This window comes from Ostrea edulis, chromosome 4, assembly GCF_947568905.1.
Source record: "Ostrea edulis chromosome 4, xbOstEdul1.1, whole genome shotgun sequence".
Classification (NCBI taxonomy): domain Eukaryota; kingdom Metazoa; phylum Mollusca; class Bivalvia; order Ostreida; family Ostreidae; genus Ostrea; species Ostrea edulis.
In genome coordinates, this window is record NC_079167.1 from 16,895,210 (window position 1) to 16,912,486 (window position 17,277).

Consider the following 17,277-nt stretch of genomic DNA (forward strand, 5'->3'; position numbering starts at 1 on the left):
TACAATGCACTACAATCTTTAAAAATCTTCTCTACTTCTGGGCATGACGCTGATAAGTTGTGCATGTAGTTATACAGAGTAAAGAACCCTCTATTAAAGTACAAAAATTAATTTTTTTAATCCATGTGTGTATATCATCTCTCTGCAATGGTTGACTCATAACATCAATGGCAGATGGTAAGTGTATAATGCAAGAAAAAATAACATTTCCACAATTTGTAACTCACCTGAGCTGAAGGCTCACGTGAGTTTTTTCTTATCACAATTTGTATGGCGTCTATTGTTAACTGTTGTTATTCCAGAACCACAAGGCCAATTTCAATCAAACTTGGAACAAATCATCCTTTGATGAAGGGGATTAAAGTCTGTTTAAATAAAGAAGGGCCATGCCCTTCAAAGGAGAGATAATAAAAAACAAGAAATGTTTGTAAAACATGTATGCCCCCCATGGTGCAAAATTGAAAAGGGTTATACACATGCGCCATTTAATTGATAGACAATATCTTCCTATGTCAAGAGTGGATTGATCATGTGACCTTAAAAATCAATAGGGGCCATCTACTCCTTATGCTGTACCAGTGTACCAAGTTTGGTTTCAATCAAGCAATTCTTAGAATATAGGAAACAATATATTACTATGTCCAGTTTGACCTTGTGCCCTCAAAATCAATAGGGATCATCTTCTCCTGAAGATGTACCAGTGTACCAAGTTTGATGTCTACAAAGCAAAGGGTTCTCTAGACATTGAGTGGTCAGTATATTCCTATACCCAGTTTCACCTTTGACCATGTGACCTCAAAATCAATAGGGGTCATCTACTCCTTAGGATTTACCAGTGTACCAAGTTTGATGTCTGTCAAGCAGAGAGTTCTCAAAACATTGAGAGGACAATGTCTTCCTATGTCCAGAGTAGATTGACCTTTGACCTGAAAAACCAATAAGGGTCCTCTTCTACTTATAACCAACCCAAATATGAAATATCGTTACCATCAAGTGAATGGTTCTCAAGATATTGAGCAGACAACATGTGGTCTACCAACCAACAGGTGCAAAGCAATATGCCCCTCTTCTTTGAAGGGGGGCATAAAAAAGGCAAAAATACCCGTTATGGTCATTTGAACTAGGCCAGAAAAGTGGAAATATACTCTTGACATAGAGTAGATTCAAGTTTATTTAAAGCATGGACCCCAGGAGTAGGGTGGGCCACAATAGAAGATCAATGTTTTAAATGGGAATATTCAGGAATTTAATTAAACAGTTGTTAAAGCAAATTCTTTTCATAAGTAGCAGGTCCACACTGAATCAAATGCAAATGTTTGCAAGTTATGTGGATTTAATTTTTTTTTTTATGCCCCAGCGACTAAAGTCAAGGGCATATTTTGTCTTGTCTGTCTGAAACTTTAACCTTGCTCAAAAGTGTTAAGTGATGGTGCTTTCATATTTCATTTGAAATTATCTTTTCTTTGGTACCAAAGTTAAAACATCTTGACCTTGGGAGTTTGACCTACTTGAAAGAAATCTTTACCTATTCAATATCTTCTGAACTATTTAAGGTAGGGCTTTCATAATTTAAATAAAGAATCCTTATGGTAAGGCCTTGCATGTCATAATGACCTTGTCATCTTCGCCTTGGAGTTTGACCTACTTTTAAAAAAAATGACCTATTCAATATCTTCTGAACTATTTAAGGAAAAACTTTCATATCTTTTATATAATTTCTTTATAGCAAAACTTAGTGATACCATATTGTTTGACCTTGGAATATGACCTACTCTTTAAAAATCTTACCTATTCAATATTTCCCAAACTATTTCAGGTAGAACTTTTATATTTATGCCCCCTTCAAAAAAGAGAGGTATATTGCTGTTGGTCGTTAGACTATATGTTGTCCGCTCAATATCTGGAGAACCATTCACTTGATTGTAATGATATTTCATATGCAGGTTTGTTATGAGTAGAAGAGGACCCATATTGACTTTCAAGTCAAGGATCAATCCACTCTGGACATAGGAAGATACATGTACTGTCTGCTCAATATCTTTGAAACCCTTTACTTACCAGACATCAAACATGGTACATTGTGAGAAGAAGATGACCCCCATTAATTTTGAGGTCACATGATCAAAGGTCAAGCTGAAGATGGGAATATATTGACTGCTCGATATCTTGAGAATCCTTTGCTTGACAGATATCAAACTTTGTACACTTGTACATCTTAAGGAGTAGATGACCCCTTATTGAATAATTTGAGGTCACATGGTCAAGGGTCTCTGGTCCAGGCTGTCCAGCGGCCCTAAAATTCCTAAAAATTCCTAATTTTTTTCAGTTTTGCTAAAATTCCTAAAAAAATGTAAAATTCAAGGGGAAATCCTAAAAAAAGCCCTTATTTTTCATGTCAATTCCTACTTTTTTATCAGTCTTGAAAAATCAAAATGCATTCATACAAAATGTGTGTTATTAACGTAGATTGCAGTTCTTATTCAGATAATGCTGATGCAGTGAAAGGCAGTTGACCTGTGGATCCATGTGTCAAGCTTGTTTATTGGTTGTGGCTTTGTGATAAAGAGTTGAGATTTTAGGTTATAGCCAACAATAGCTGAGACTATGGAACACTGGAATATGCCCTTCCTGTACTTACATCTTATTTGTGTGTCATGTGAGTTTCTTTATTGTCAAATTTGACAAGGTAAGTCCTTTTAAATAATTAAAACTTTCGCAATTTGGTTAAAAATTCCTAATTTTAGCCCTAATTTTTTTAAAATTTTACCCCTAAAATTTGCCCTTATTTTTTGTCCAAGGGTGCTGGACAGCCTGTCTGGTCATAGGAAAATACTATCCGCTCAATATCTTGAGAACCCTTTGCTTGGCAGACATCAAACTTGGTACATCCTAAGGAGTAGATGATCCCTATTTGATTTAAAGGTCACATGGTCAAGGGTAATACTCCACATAGGGAAATACTGTCCACTCAATATCTTGAGAACCCTTTGCTTGACGGACATCAAACTTGGTACAATGGTACATCTTCAGGAGAAGATGAAGCCTATTGATATTGAGGTCACATGGTCAAGGGTCAAACTGGACATAGGAATATATTGTCACTGGTACATCATAAGGAGTAGTTGACCTCTGTAAAATTTGGATCACATGATCAAGGATCAAAGTGGACTTAGTAATATATTGTCTCCTATATTTTAAGAATCATTTGCTTGATTGTCACCAAACTTGGTACATCCTAATTGATTTTTAGGTTACGTCATGGTTAATCCACTCCGGACACAGGAAGATATCGTCTGCTCAATACCTTTAACTGGTTTGGCACTACCATCAATTGAATTATGCATGTGTATAACCCTTTTCATTTTTGCACAAGGATGGTGGGAGTCATATGGGGTTTACAACCATATCTTGTTTGTATATATTTTTTTTATGGGAAGACCTTTAATTTCATACCATGATCTGTGTGACCTTGACCTCCAAGAACAGCTAGGCCATGTTAGTCATATTGGTGTTGAGACATACCAGTGTTGTGAATTCTTGTTCAATATGTTGGAACCCTTTGAAATTTTTCATTGGAATAAAGATTAAAATGAACAACAGCAAGACTAAGGTGAGTGATGTGGTCCATGTTTATGGCACACCATATTTATATTTATTCCTCCATAATGGATATCTTATATAATTTATGAGATATCTAATATAGACTTTATAAGATATCTTATATGTTAAAGAATATATCTTACAAAGTTTATGAGATATCCTATAGAAAATATGCTTTATAAGATTTCACATAAACTTTATCAGATATCATAACTTTTGTAAGATATCTTATAAAAGAAAGTTTATAAGATATCTCATATTTTTAGGTCACCACCCCTGGGGCTTCATGGGCAGTGCTAAATATGCTAAAAGAGGCCATATTTTCAAAAACCTTCTCTATAGATGTAGGATTGATACTGAATGCATGATTATGATGTCCATGAAGCTCTCTACCTAAATTGTGAAATTCATGGCTCCTGTGTATGGAGCGCCAAATTAACATAAACTCAAATAATTGAAGATATCTTCAATTATTTGAAGATATCATCAATTCAATTATTGCTCTCTTCAATTCAATTGATGTGCACATTAATTCAATTAATGAGAGCAATAATAGATTTGATACAGGCATTAATTCAATTATTACTCTCTTCAATTCATTTGATGAGAGCATCAATTTAGTAGAAATATTGCTCGCAATAATTAATTTAGAGCTCGGTATAAATAATTTGATGATCTCTTTAATTCAATTGAAGATATCTTTAAATCATTTACAATGCTTTTGTATAAGGAATTAATGCGTGCATAAATTCTTTTAAAGAGAGCAACAATTCAATTAAGATATCATTAATTCAATTGTGGATATGTTGAAATGAAGATATCTTTAATTATATAGTTGCTCTCTCTAAAAGAATTATTGCTCTCTTCAAATGAATTAAAGATATCATTAATTCAATTGAGGAGAGCAATAATTGAATTAATGAGTGCATTAAATCAATTATTGCTCTCATCAAATGAATTAATGCGCGCATCAATTCAATTATTGCTCTCATCAATCGATTTAATGCGCGTATTATATCAATTATTGCTCTCTTCAATTGAATTGTAACGTGCATCAATTCAATTGTTGATATCATTAATTCATTTGAAGAGATCATTAATTCAATTAAAGCGTGCATCAATTCAGCTGAAGAATTAATGCTATCATCAATTCAATTAATGCGCACAATAATTCAGAATTGAAGATATCATTGACTATTTGAAGAAATCTTTTAATTAAATTGTTGTGCACATCAAATGAATTGATGATATCTTCAAATAATTGAAGATATCTTCAATTATTTGAGTTTTTGTTAATTTGGCACTCCATACCTGTGTCAGAGGTTGAGGCCCTAGGGTGGGGCCAATATGGCCATATAGTAAAAATGTATTAAATATCATAAAGTCTTCTTCTCTACTCCCATATATATTTGAGGAAAGCTAAATGCATGACTATGATGGACAAGATTAAGCTCTCTACCTAGATTGTGATAGCTTGGGTCAGGGGTTGAGGCCCTTGGGTATGGCCATATAGTGAAAATGGATTAGATCTTAAGGAAATCTTCTCTACTAGCTCCCATGTATATTGGAGAAAAAATCAATGCATGATTATGATGTCCATAAAGCTCTCTACATAAATTGTGAAATTCATGGCTCTTGGGTCAGGGGTTGAGATTGATTGTTTGATGTTTTCTGCCACACTCAACAATTTTTCAGTTATCTGGTGGCGCCCAGTTTTTATTGGTGGAAGAGAGAACCCAGATACAATGTACCTGGGAAGAGACCACCGACCTTCCGAAAGTAAACTGGGAAACTTTCTCACTTACCGGCGTGAGCGGGATTCGAACCCGCGCCAACAGAGGTGAGAGGCTGTGTGATTTTCGGAGGCCCCTTTAGGGGTTGAGGCCCTAGGACGAGATCAAATGGGCCATATAGTGAAAATGTATAAAATCTTAGAAATTCTTCTCTTCTCCCACATATATTCAAGAAAAACTAAATGCATGACTATGTTATCCATGATGCTCTCCTGTGAAATTCATGGTTTCTGGGTCAAGAGTTGAGGTCTTTGGGTGGTGCCAATATAGCCATGTAGTAAAAATGTATTAAATCTTAGGAAATCTTCTTCTCTACTCCCATATATATTTGAGAAAAACTAAATACATGATTATGATGTTCACGAAGCTCTCTACCTAAATTGTGAAATTCATGTTCCCTGGGTCAGGGGTTGAGGACCTTGGGTATGACCATATAGTGAAAATGGATTAAATCTTGGATAATCTTCTCTATTTCCATATACATTTGAAAAGAAACTAAATGCATGACTATGATGTCCATGAGGCTCTCTACCTAAATTGAGAAGTTCATGGCTCCTGGGTCAGGGGTTGAGGCCTTAGGATGAGGACAATATGGCCATATAGTGAAAATGTATAAAAACTTTTTAAATCTTCTTCTCTAATCCCATATGTATTTGAAAAGAACTAGATACATGATTATGATGTCCATGAAGCTCTCTATCTAAATTGAGAAATTCATGGTTCCTGGGTCAGAGGTTGAAGCCCTTGGGCAGGGCCTATATGGCCACATATGAAAATGTATAAAAATCTTATTTTCATGTTATCTGCTTTCACAGTTATGGGAGATAAACTAAATGCATGGTTCTAATATTCATGATGTCCTCTTCTCAAATTATGAAATTCATGGGTCTGGTTTAAACTTTCGGGGGTGGGGGATGGGGTGGGGCAAAATGTGTTATATGCTTCAAACTTCCATATTTTCTTCTGAAATTGAATAGGAATTGTATGCATGTTTTGAAAGATCATAAACATGTGCACAAAAGACTCAATATTTAGGCTTAAATGCAAATATGGGTTATGATACTCAGGTGACCATTAAGGCCCATGGGCCTCCTGTATAAGACATTTCATATGATTTACAGTTTATAAGATATCTCATAAAATATATAAAATATCTTCTATATTAAACAAAATATCTCATAAGTTTATGAAATCTTATAAAATATATGATATCTTATAAACTTTCTTTTATAAGATATCTTATAAAAGTTATATGATATCTTATAAAGTTTATGATATCTTATAAAAATTCATTTATGAGATATCTTATAAAACATATATCTTAATAAGCTTGTGAGATATCTTATAAAACATATAAGATATCTTATATGTATGGAGCGCCAAATTAACATAAACTCAAATAATTGAAGATATCTTCAATTATTTGAAGATATCATCAATTCATTTGATGCGCGCAACAATTGAATTAAAGATCTCTTCAAATAATTAATGATATCTTCAATTCTGAATTATTGCGCGCATTAATTGAATTGATGAGAGCATTAATTCTTCAGCTGAATTGATGCACGCTTTAATTGAATTAATGATCTCTTCAAATGAATTAATGATATCAACAATTGAATTGATGCGCGCTACAATTCAATTGAAGAGAGCAATAATTGATATAATGCGCGCATTAAATCAATTGCTGAGAGCAATAATTGAATTGATGCGCGCATTAATTCATTTGATGAGAGCAATAATTGATTTAATGCGCGCATTAATTCAATTATTGCTCTCTTCAATTGAATTAATGATATCTTTAATTCATTTGAAGAGAGCAATAATTCTTTTAGAGAGAGCAACTATATAATTAAAGATATCTTCATTTCAACATATCCACAATTGAATTAATGATATCTTTAATTGAATTGTTGCTCTCTTTAAAAGAATTGATGCACGCATTAATTCCTTATACAAAAGCATTGTAAATGATTTAAAGATATCTTCAATTGAATTAAAGAGATCATCAAATTATTTATACCGAGCTCTAAATTAATTATTGCGAGCAATATTTCTACTAAATTGATGCTCTCATCAAATGAATTGAAGAGAGCAATAATTGAATTAATGCACGCATTAAATCAATTATTGCTCTCATTAATTCAATTGATGCGCGCATTAACTCAATTAATGAGAGCAATAATTGAATTGAAGCGCGCATTAATTCATTTGATGAGAGCAATAATTGATTTAATGCGCGCATTAATTCAATTAAAGAGAGCAATAATTGAATTGATGATATCTTCAAACAATTGAAGATATCTTCAATTATTTGAGTTTATGTTAATTTGGCGCTCCATATATATGCTTTATAAGATATCTTATAAAGCAAAAATATCAGATACTAGTACCTCATATCTTTTATAAGATCTATATATCTCATAAATTTTAGAAGATGTCTTATAAAATTTATTATCTGTGTGTATGGAGATGGGATATATATAAGAAATCAATTCAAGATTAGAAGTGGTTGGGTTGCTTTAAAATATGTTATAGAGGAGTTGATTACACAAAATAGGTACTATGCTTAAAAAATGACAAATTTCAACTACATGAATGTCCGATTACTTCCAAAAAGACAAATGCACATCTTCAATGCTTTCGTAACAGCTGTACAAGGCCTGAAGGATGTCAAATAAATGTTGTAAGAGGAATTGATTACAAAAATAGGTACTGTCTATTGAAGACATGTTTAAAAATGACAAAGTTCAACTATACGTAAATTTTTCGAAAATGTCTGAGCATTGGCTTTCAATGTGTCTATAACAACTGTGCAAAGTTTGCTGAATGTCAAGTTAGAGATGTGAGAGGAGTTGATTACAAAAATAGGTACCGTCTATTCAAGACATGCTTAAAAATGACATAGTTCAACTATAGGTAATCTTTTCGAAAAATGTTTGATCACCTTCAAAAAGACACATGCACATTTGCAATGTATCCATAACAATTGTACAGAGTTTGCGGTATGTCCAGTTAGAGGTGTGGTAGGAAGTGGTCACACAAATTAGGTACCGTCTATTAAAGACATGCTTAAAAATGACAAAGTTCAACTACAGAATTTGAGTAATATCGAAACAAACTTAAGCCGAAACTTGTACTTAGTCTTGAGATTTTACTCAAAACCCGACTGCTTCATAAAAGAAAACTCAAACAAGGTTTTTTTTCTCGAGAAATATAAGTCCAAGCAATATACTTTCGAACTCCATATTTTCTTCATTATTCTGACTGTCTGATATCAACTCTCTCTCTCTCTCTCTCTCTCTCTCTCTCTCTCTCTCTCTCTGACCTCATCCTCCTCAATAATTACGTCAATTATAAATACCTAAAGACAGATTCATTAGCAAACCACACCAAAAAAAAAAACATGAACAGGTTACTAATCTTTTTAAACGTCTTTTACTGCCTTTAGCGTACTTTACATAATACTTTTTTGTTTGTCTTAATGAAGGGACATGTCGTCCAATGTTTGGGTTGGAGGGAGCACATGACTAAATTTGAGTATACATGTACATATGTCCCAGAAACGTAATTTGAAATATGGATAATATGTAATCGAATGAATATGTCGTAGATTCCAAGCTGTGTTTATCTGAAGTACCAACCCTTATAAAAAGTCCATGTTGTGCTTTGATAGCTTATCTAACAATAATTAAAATATGTTCAGTGAAAAAGAGGAAACTGAGAGAGCTTTGCGCAATGGTTTGAACACATTTATTGTGTTTTACTGTCCATTATACAGGAAATTGCAAGGCGGGGCATTAACATGTGGTAAATGTAATCAGCCATTGCATAGAAAAGACTTTATGGAGGACTTTGAACCAGTGTTTGGTCAGGGTATGATTAACACTAAGATATTTAATTACAGTTATCTCGCAGTCCTCAGAGTCTGTGTCCTTTCCTCTTCTATTGATCTCTCGTTAATTTGTTGTCTTCTTATCCGATGATTTGATGTTATTAAATAATGAAGAAGATACTTCATTTTTCCATTTGCGTGTGTCGGAGATTTGGTGGCGTTTTTATGAGTGTTCATTATAAGTAATCAAACTTCCATTGCTATTTCTATCCTTAATGGTTTGCTTGAAAATCAAATAAATTCGAAGCTGTAGACACCGATATCTATGCTGTATCGTGACCAAAAGGTATCAAAATATTGGACAAATCAAGTGTAGAAAGGAGGTTACTGGAATTGTCTCGTGAACGCTGTCAGTGAAAAGAAACCTTTATTTTTAAAGACATTTTTATTAATTTAACTGAGTGAAGTCATTTTAAGTATTGTTGATGAGCAATGGCGAGCATACTAAAGAAATGTTTGAACTGTTGATTATTCGATGCATTTTACATCAATGATCCGAGGTTTTTGCAACAATCAATTGGACATGCCTTTTATTGCATGCAGTACTTGATTACTACATGTGTAAAATATATACATTGTTGTTGATTACTATAAAATATACTTTGTTGCTGGTTAATTTGTGCTTTATAATCAGTCATCTTTGTGAAGTATTTGTCAAATGTAAAACTCAAGTCTGTTCCAAGAACTTAATAGATCGATCATTGCCATTCTTGGTCAATTTATTCACAACAAAGTCGCAAAACCTGCTGCCCTCTGAGTGCCCTGGACTTTCAATTTCAATTTATTTATTGACATCACCATGTTGGCATACAGTCAAAATAACAAAACAAATGACAGATAACAAAAAGAAAAGAAGCGGTGAGAGAAAAAAAATAGGACTTAGAGGGCCAGTTGATCTTCCAGAATGAAATGTAAACTCTTGTGTTGTACAGCGAATTAAGATCCACGTCATAGTTTGGAGTGGTTGGTTGCTAGCTTGAAACTTGGGTAACATTTTGAGATAATCAAAAACAGTATACCTTATCAGCTGGGGACATCTGCGACATATTGGTTATTACAGGGAAACAATCTTCTGCGGATTCGACTCCCGATAAATTTGTTATAGGGTTGGTTTACTATATACACGCACAAGCCGGCGTCACGAGCGATGTTCGATGTGACCGTTCTGGTGTAGACCGTGTTATTTCAGATTTAACATCGCCTTAACATACATACCAATTCCAGACACTTCCATTTGATTATAATTTGCTATTAGGATTTTATTTATTTAGATATATTCTGACTGTGTGAAAGACGGTTCAGAAAAATGTGAGGTTGGATTTTATTCCTAAAAGTATCTTGATTAGTGTTGCCGCTAATATATAAAATGTCAAAGGATGTAAAACGATCAAATGGAAGATTTTTATATATACATAATTGCAAATAAAATACACACGCACACACATGCGTGTGTGTGTGCAATTACTCAGTATTTTATTGACCAACACCGGCTATCAGAACAAATGTTTCCCGTAACTATCTGGCATCCTATTAATTCAAAATTGATGTCATATAATTACTAAATGATTTAATATTTTTGTTCGTTTAAAAATCTAGAAGTACAATATATTATATGCTTGACAAAAACGAAACCGGCAAAGTTTATTGTCGTTATATTGAGAATATATGAACACATTTTCCGGATTAAATAATGTATATGTTTAAAAAAGATGTATTCCATTATCTATATAAATTTCACATGTATTAATTGTAGAGAAAAATTACAATTATTTCCGGTGGAGAAAAAAAAACCTGGAAAAAAGAAATGACACCGGAATCCTGGGGCATACAGAATACTTGTTCATATAAGCATTTGTAATCAAATCAAATTTTCCACAAATCATGAAATCCGTTTTCTTGGTAAAAGTCTGGATTTCACAGTTGCTCGTTCATAATCATACAATGCGATGACGTCAGTAGCTGGTCCTTTGGAGCGATTTGGACTCTTGTTTCCATATTCGCGTGTTGAGGAATAAGAAGCACCATATCTCTGAAAGAAAGAAAATCCCAGAAATTACGTGTGCTTATACACGTCGATTTTCATTCAACTAGATGAATCTTTTTCCATGTTTATTCATAAACAAGAGATTCACTGCAATTCGAGGGTTATTGAATCAGATTGACAATGCTATATCGTTAGAAGCTGGGAATAACTACAGGGCAAAAGAGCAATATTGTGAGGCTTCAATAATTGCTTAGTTGGAGAAGACAACCCTCCTTTATGCAATACAGAGTAGAATAATTTCCCGTGGTTTTTTTGTTGTGATGTGAAGAGGATTATATTGCATTTACAATGGCAGTTTTGGCCAGGAATATTGCTCTCATTATGGTCTATACGCTACAAACGGAAAACGTTTTCCAAGTGGACTTTCATGGCATTGACATTGTTGGGAATTTAAATGCTACATCGGGGAACATATACACCGAGATCTACTAAACATTACTTACAAGTCGTCCCCTGTTAAATTGGTCACATCGACAACGAAGTATTTGCGCGGTAAACCTATAAAATCCTTTATGCATGAAGCTGTACAGTATTGGATTCTGAACGCAGTTGGAATGTCCCAAGAGCAAAGCGAAGGGGTAAATTTGATTCATTATCTTCTGACTCTCCGCACTTAGTTCTAAATACGAAAATAAACTTAATAGAAAATACGGCATCCAGCTGAGAGCAAACAGTACTGACAGAATGATGAGAAGTCGCGCCAAACGTCTCCTGTTCACCATGACGCGGTCATCGTAGTGACCACTGGCAATCGAATTTGAGCGCTGTAGATGGTTGTCTTTCCGACAGAGACTGAAGCCTATCATTGAGTAAAGCACGATAACGACCACTCCTGGAATGATGTAAATTATGAACAGCAGGAAAATGTTATAGATCATTTGGTCCTGTTTCGATGGCCAGGTCTCTATGCAGTATTGAATGGACATTTCGTTCAGTTCAGTGGGCAGATTTTCACTCTTGAGTTTCTTGTAAATCACCAGTGGACACATGGCAATTATTCCTGTGACCCACGTGACCACCACCGCCTGCTTGACTTTAGCCGTGTTGCAGAAAACTCTGGCTTTGAGCGGATGTCTAATGGCGAGATATCTCTCAGCACTCATACAAACGATAGTCAGCACGCTTCCTTCCACATACACACCTAAAAAAAAAAACAATATTAGATAATGTCCAAAATGATATTTTGGATGATAATGATATCCAAAATGCAAGGCATTTTAGTAAGTAAAAATGCTCTCTAATTTTCAGACTGGGTCTAACATCTGTGGAACGCCAAATTAACGTGCACCAGCAGTCAGGTAAGTGTAGCGCAAATTAACGTACACCAGCAGTCAGGTAAGTGTAGCGTTCCCTAATTACTGGAAGATATCCCGTGTCGAATTAATGTATGCAGTATTCGATCAGAATGTGTAGGATATTAATCAGAAAAAGCAACGATTTATATGTGTATATAGGGAAAGATTTCATCCATATGACGAATCAAATTAGAGCGTGCTCTAATGCAGTTAGTTCTACCATTGAATTAGAGTTACCTCTAATTGAAATAGAGCGGAATTAGATTCAGTGGTAGAGAGTATCAAATATAATGCCCAATTAACACATACTTTACAAAATATGTCACTGGGTTATTACTCTCTTCAATGGAATTAAAGCACTCTCTAATATAAATAGCTCTAATCGAATTAAAGATATCTTTGAATTGAGATATCTGATGTTTGATTGATTGATTGTATATTGTTGAATGTCCCTCTCGAGAATACTTCACTCATATGTATATACGTCCTGATGTTTGTTTGGAGATATCTTCATGATATCTAGAGAGGGCTAACTGATTGAGCACATGTTGATTCGGAGTTCTTTATTAATATTAATTGTCTATGCTGATACATTTCTAATACCTTGTACAAAATCCATCGCTTTGCAAAGGAACTCTCCGTACATCCAGGGTGTGTAGATATGTCTCCCGACAGTCAACGGGATACACACCAAAGTCACTGCAACAGAAGAAACGTATTACACATTAAACACCAACGTCACTGCAACAGAAGGAACGTATTACACATAAAACACCAACGTCACTGGAACAGAAGAAACGTATTACACATAAAACACCAACGTCACTGCAACAGAAGAAACGTATTACACATTAAACACCAACGTCACTGCAACAGAAGAAACGTATTACACATTAAACACCAAAGTCACTGCAACAGAAGAAACGTATTACACATAAAACACCAACGTCACTGCAACAGAAGAAACGTATTACACATTAAACACCAAAGTCACTGCAACAGAAGAAACGTATTACACATTAAACACCAACGTCACTACAACAGAAGAAACGTATTACACATTAAACACCAAAGTCACTACAACAGAAGAAACGTATTACACATTAAACACCAAAGTCACTGCAACAGAAGAAACGTATTACACATTAAACACCAAAGTCACTGCAACAGAAGGAACGTATTACACACACTGGAGAACCGAGTGATCAAGTAATTGACTAAAACGTCTCTGTCATTCACCCCCTCCCCCGACAGTTGATCAGTAGTTTGCGGAATGATGTATGCTTAGACTGAGGTCCACAGAATCTTAGACCAATGGAACAAGGAGAATTTGTTCCCTCGCCAATTAAAGCTCTACACTGCGGATACAACTCTCGCTAATCACTTCCTATCTTTAACAGACGCGTAGCAGCGTTTTTTTTTCAAGGGGAGGGGGGATACCCCTTATTCCTGTCAGCGTGCCACAACCTGATTTTTAAGGATAAAAGACCACCCATTGTATTATTGGAAGGAACATGAAATATGTCACAAAAAAGTAGAGAGGCGACGCATCCTCAAGGGGGGTGGGGGTGGATCTGCTTTATACAATTAATTTTTAGCCTGGAATAATTCTCTGACAAATATTTTACCACATAAATCACTTTTTGTAAACTGTTTCTCAAAAATAGGTTTAATAGTTACGGTGTACAGACGTACAATCAATATGCACTGTACTAACCTTGTCATCGATAGTGATGCCTTTAGAAACTGATTAGATATCACGATGGTCGATGAGCCTTTGGGTTATCTACACAATACGGAAGTTCTCTATTGGTTAGGGCGCTCGCGGCAGGCCCAGGGTTCGATTTCCGACCCCCGCCCCGCGTCAGACATATACATGTAGTTGTTGCTCCTTCGCTAAGTGCCGAGCATTTGAAGTAAAAAGCATGAGTCAGTCGGAAATGATCTTAAAACGAGATCTCCTGTCCCGGTAGGCGTGCTTAAGGCAAGAAATTTCATTTGATGCCTTGATGTTTGACCATGGAGTTTGACCCAAACTTTAAAGAAAACTTTAACCTTGCTCATAATTTTTGAATGGAGAATGATACATCTTTCATATTTGATGTATGCATTCCTTGTGACAAGACCTTTGTTTTGGTACCAAAAGTTTTGACTTTATAACTGTGACCTTGGATATTGACCTTCTTGTAAGAAAGATTAACCTAGGCAATACCCTCTGAACTGTTTAAGATAAGGCTTTCATATTCTGTATATAGATCCCTTATGGCAAGACCTTATATTTCATACACCATGATTTTTTATTTTGTGATATTGTATTGTGGCTATATTGTTACCTTATGGGGCTAGGTTGGGGTCACAATATGGGGTAGGTAAACATTTTTCATGGGCATACAGATTGCAAAAAATCTTTTAAAAATTACAATAGCCGAACAACATCAGGGCCAGAGTGACTCAATTGAGCGATGTGGCCCATGGGCCTCTTGTTCAAATGAAGATGGGGAGGCAACTGAAGATCATCAGTCCAATCTTACATTTCCAAAACTGCAGATCTGTACCTCTCTGTGAAAATATTAGGACAGACCATCCATCCCTTCGATTTACGACACAGAAAAAATGTGCAAGTTTGAGGCCTTATATCGTTGTTTTCTTAAATCACCGTTTAAAAAACGTTAATATAAAAATCACTTACAAATATTCCCTCTATACATATGTAAATGCTACGTAACATGACCACGTCAGCAAACAAAATCATTTGAAGCTGTGGCATGGGGCTTTAATCAATATTTAAGATATTTTTGTACAGAGGTATAGTAGGAAAATATGTTTGAAAACGACATTTATTCATTATATTTACAGTCTACTTTAATTTCTGTCGGAATTCCCCGCTATTAAAATAGATGTACTATATTTATCGAGATTCATACGCGCATTGGTCACAACTGCAACGAATTCATGAGGAAATGGCTATCATTACAATTTGAAAAGATATCAAAGGAAGAAAAAAACCCAACAACATTGGAAATGTAAATATATGTATGTATAGTTTGAGGGACATCGAGTAGCTATTATATGAGTACAGCAAATGCATCATTCGATTTATCTGGTATATATGTGTAATCATTTCCAACTCCGATATCTTGTCTGATTTTGCCTTTTAATTAATCTATATTACTTTTCCGTGTTATGATGAATCCGCCATTGGGATTGATGCAAATGAGCAAAGTGCTGGCAATTTCTGGATATAAATCCTTTGCTTCTCTGGAGATCAAATGCCTGAGTCTTCAGCAGTTGGTCAATATCAAATGTGAAACATCATTAAATACTTGTGTTTTTATGCTTGTTTTGCACCCTTTCGTTGTATTTTCACTCATATTAAAATGTCACCAAAATTAGGTCTTCACCTAAAGAGCTAGAAGCACGAAAGGTCAAAATCGTTCCATTCGTTAATCTGATAAAATTGTTAGAAATAACCTTATAATTAATATAGTACTTCATGAAAAAATAAGGTATAGCATGGTATTACTTCTTTTATAGGAAAGAGTTGCTTGGAAGGTTGCCGGTTGTTGCAACGGTATCGCCAGACAGGATCAATAAATGATCGCCCACGAACTGATCAACCGTTTGTGACAACAAGCATCGTAAGGCGACGTCACTTGCGGGGTGGTCTTCGAGCGACTTCGGTTCGTACCCGAGTACGAATTCGGGCTTCCTGAGTTGCAACCGAACTCGTGTATGACGTAATGTGAAATTCGTAACTCTGCCTTCTGCGAGGGTTAGTACGGTTGCAATATATCGGTCTTGTAACATATCAATTTAAAACGATGGGTGTGATTGGTTGGATTATTATGATTGATTGATTGTATCTTGTTTAACGTCCCACTCGAGAATTTTTCACTCATATGAAGACGTCATCAGTACCGGTGAAGGGCTTCATATTTATGCCTATGCTCGGCGCTTACGGCCATTGAGCAGTGAGGGGTTTTGTAAGCGTGCTACACCTACTGTAACACGGGACATCCGTTTTTAAGGTCATCTCCGAGGACATTCACACCTGATGCCGAGCGTTTGGCGATGGAACTGTCACTACATGTTTTAACGACTTAGGTCTGTCGCGGCCGGGATTCGAACCCCGACCTTCTGCATGCGGGTCGAATGCTCCACTTCTAGACCACCGAGGCGGTGGTTGTATAATTATATACATGGAAGTAAGAAAGAACATTGGAATATCTACATGTACCCTACTAACTCGGGCAGGAACCGAAGTCGCCCATCGTGTAAATGAATGTTATGTAGACATGACAGATTCGGGGGATGTATCATCATTGGGTGCGATTAACACATTTTTTTTCGCCCACGGTTGGTCATGTATAAAATTAACTGCCAGACGATATGTTGACGAAATTCTTCAGCCTGTGTTAGTACCAATAATGCAGCAGCATAGGCAAGACAATGAATTAATTTTTCAGCAAGACAATGCGCGCGCACATACGGCAATCAAAGTTCTTGATTGGCCCGCTATGTCCCCGGACTCATTTGTGGGATGAGCTAAGTCTACGTCAACGCCAGCCTCGGAATCCGCAAGAACTAGAAAGGGCATTGTTGGAAGAGTAGTAGAACATTTCCCAAAGGATATTCAGATTGTCTGTTAAC

The 17,277-nt window shown here is 35.4% G+C and overlaps 1 protein-coding gene across 1 annotated transcript; it reads right to left on the reverse strand.

Annotated features, from left to right (window-relative positions):
- Nucleotides 1-10,076: 10,076 nt before the first annotated feature.
- LOC125670193 (gastrin/cholecystokinin type B receptor-like) lies at nucleotides 10,077-14,449 on the reverse strand. The gene is made up of 4 exons (XM_048905234.2): nucleotides 14,345-14,449; nucleotides 13,231-13,326; nucleotides 11,776-12,473; nucleotides 10,077-11,317 (listed from the first exon to the last, which is right to left on the reverse strand). The coding sequence occupies exons 2-4, from the start codon at nucleotides 13,271-13,273 to the stop codon at nucleotides 11,168-11,170; spliced, it is 891 nt and encodes a 296-aa protein (XP_048761191.1). The 5' UTR covers nucleotides 13,274-13,326; nucleotides 14,345-14,449; the 3' UTR covers nucleotides 10,077-11,167.
- Between the last annotated feature and the right edge of the window lie 2,828 nt (nucleotides 14,450-17,277).

Coding starts and splice junctions, on each gene's coding strand:
- LOC125670193 (XM_048905234.2), bottom strand. CDS start 13,273: ATGTACGGAGAGTTCCTTTGCAAAGCGATGGATTTTGTACAAG. Junction 12,474..13,230: donor AGCGATGGATTTTGTACAAG/GTATTAGAAATG, acceptor TTTTTTTTTTAG/GTGTGTATGTGGAAGGAAGC. Junction 11,318..11,775: donor AATTTAACAGGGGACGACTT/GTAAGTAATGTT, acceptor TCTTTCTTTCAG/AGATATGGTGCTTCTTATTC.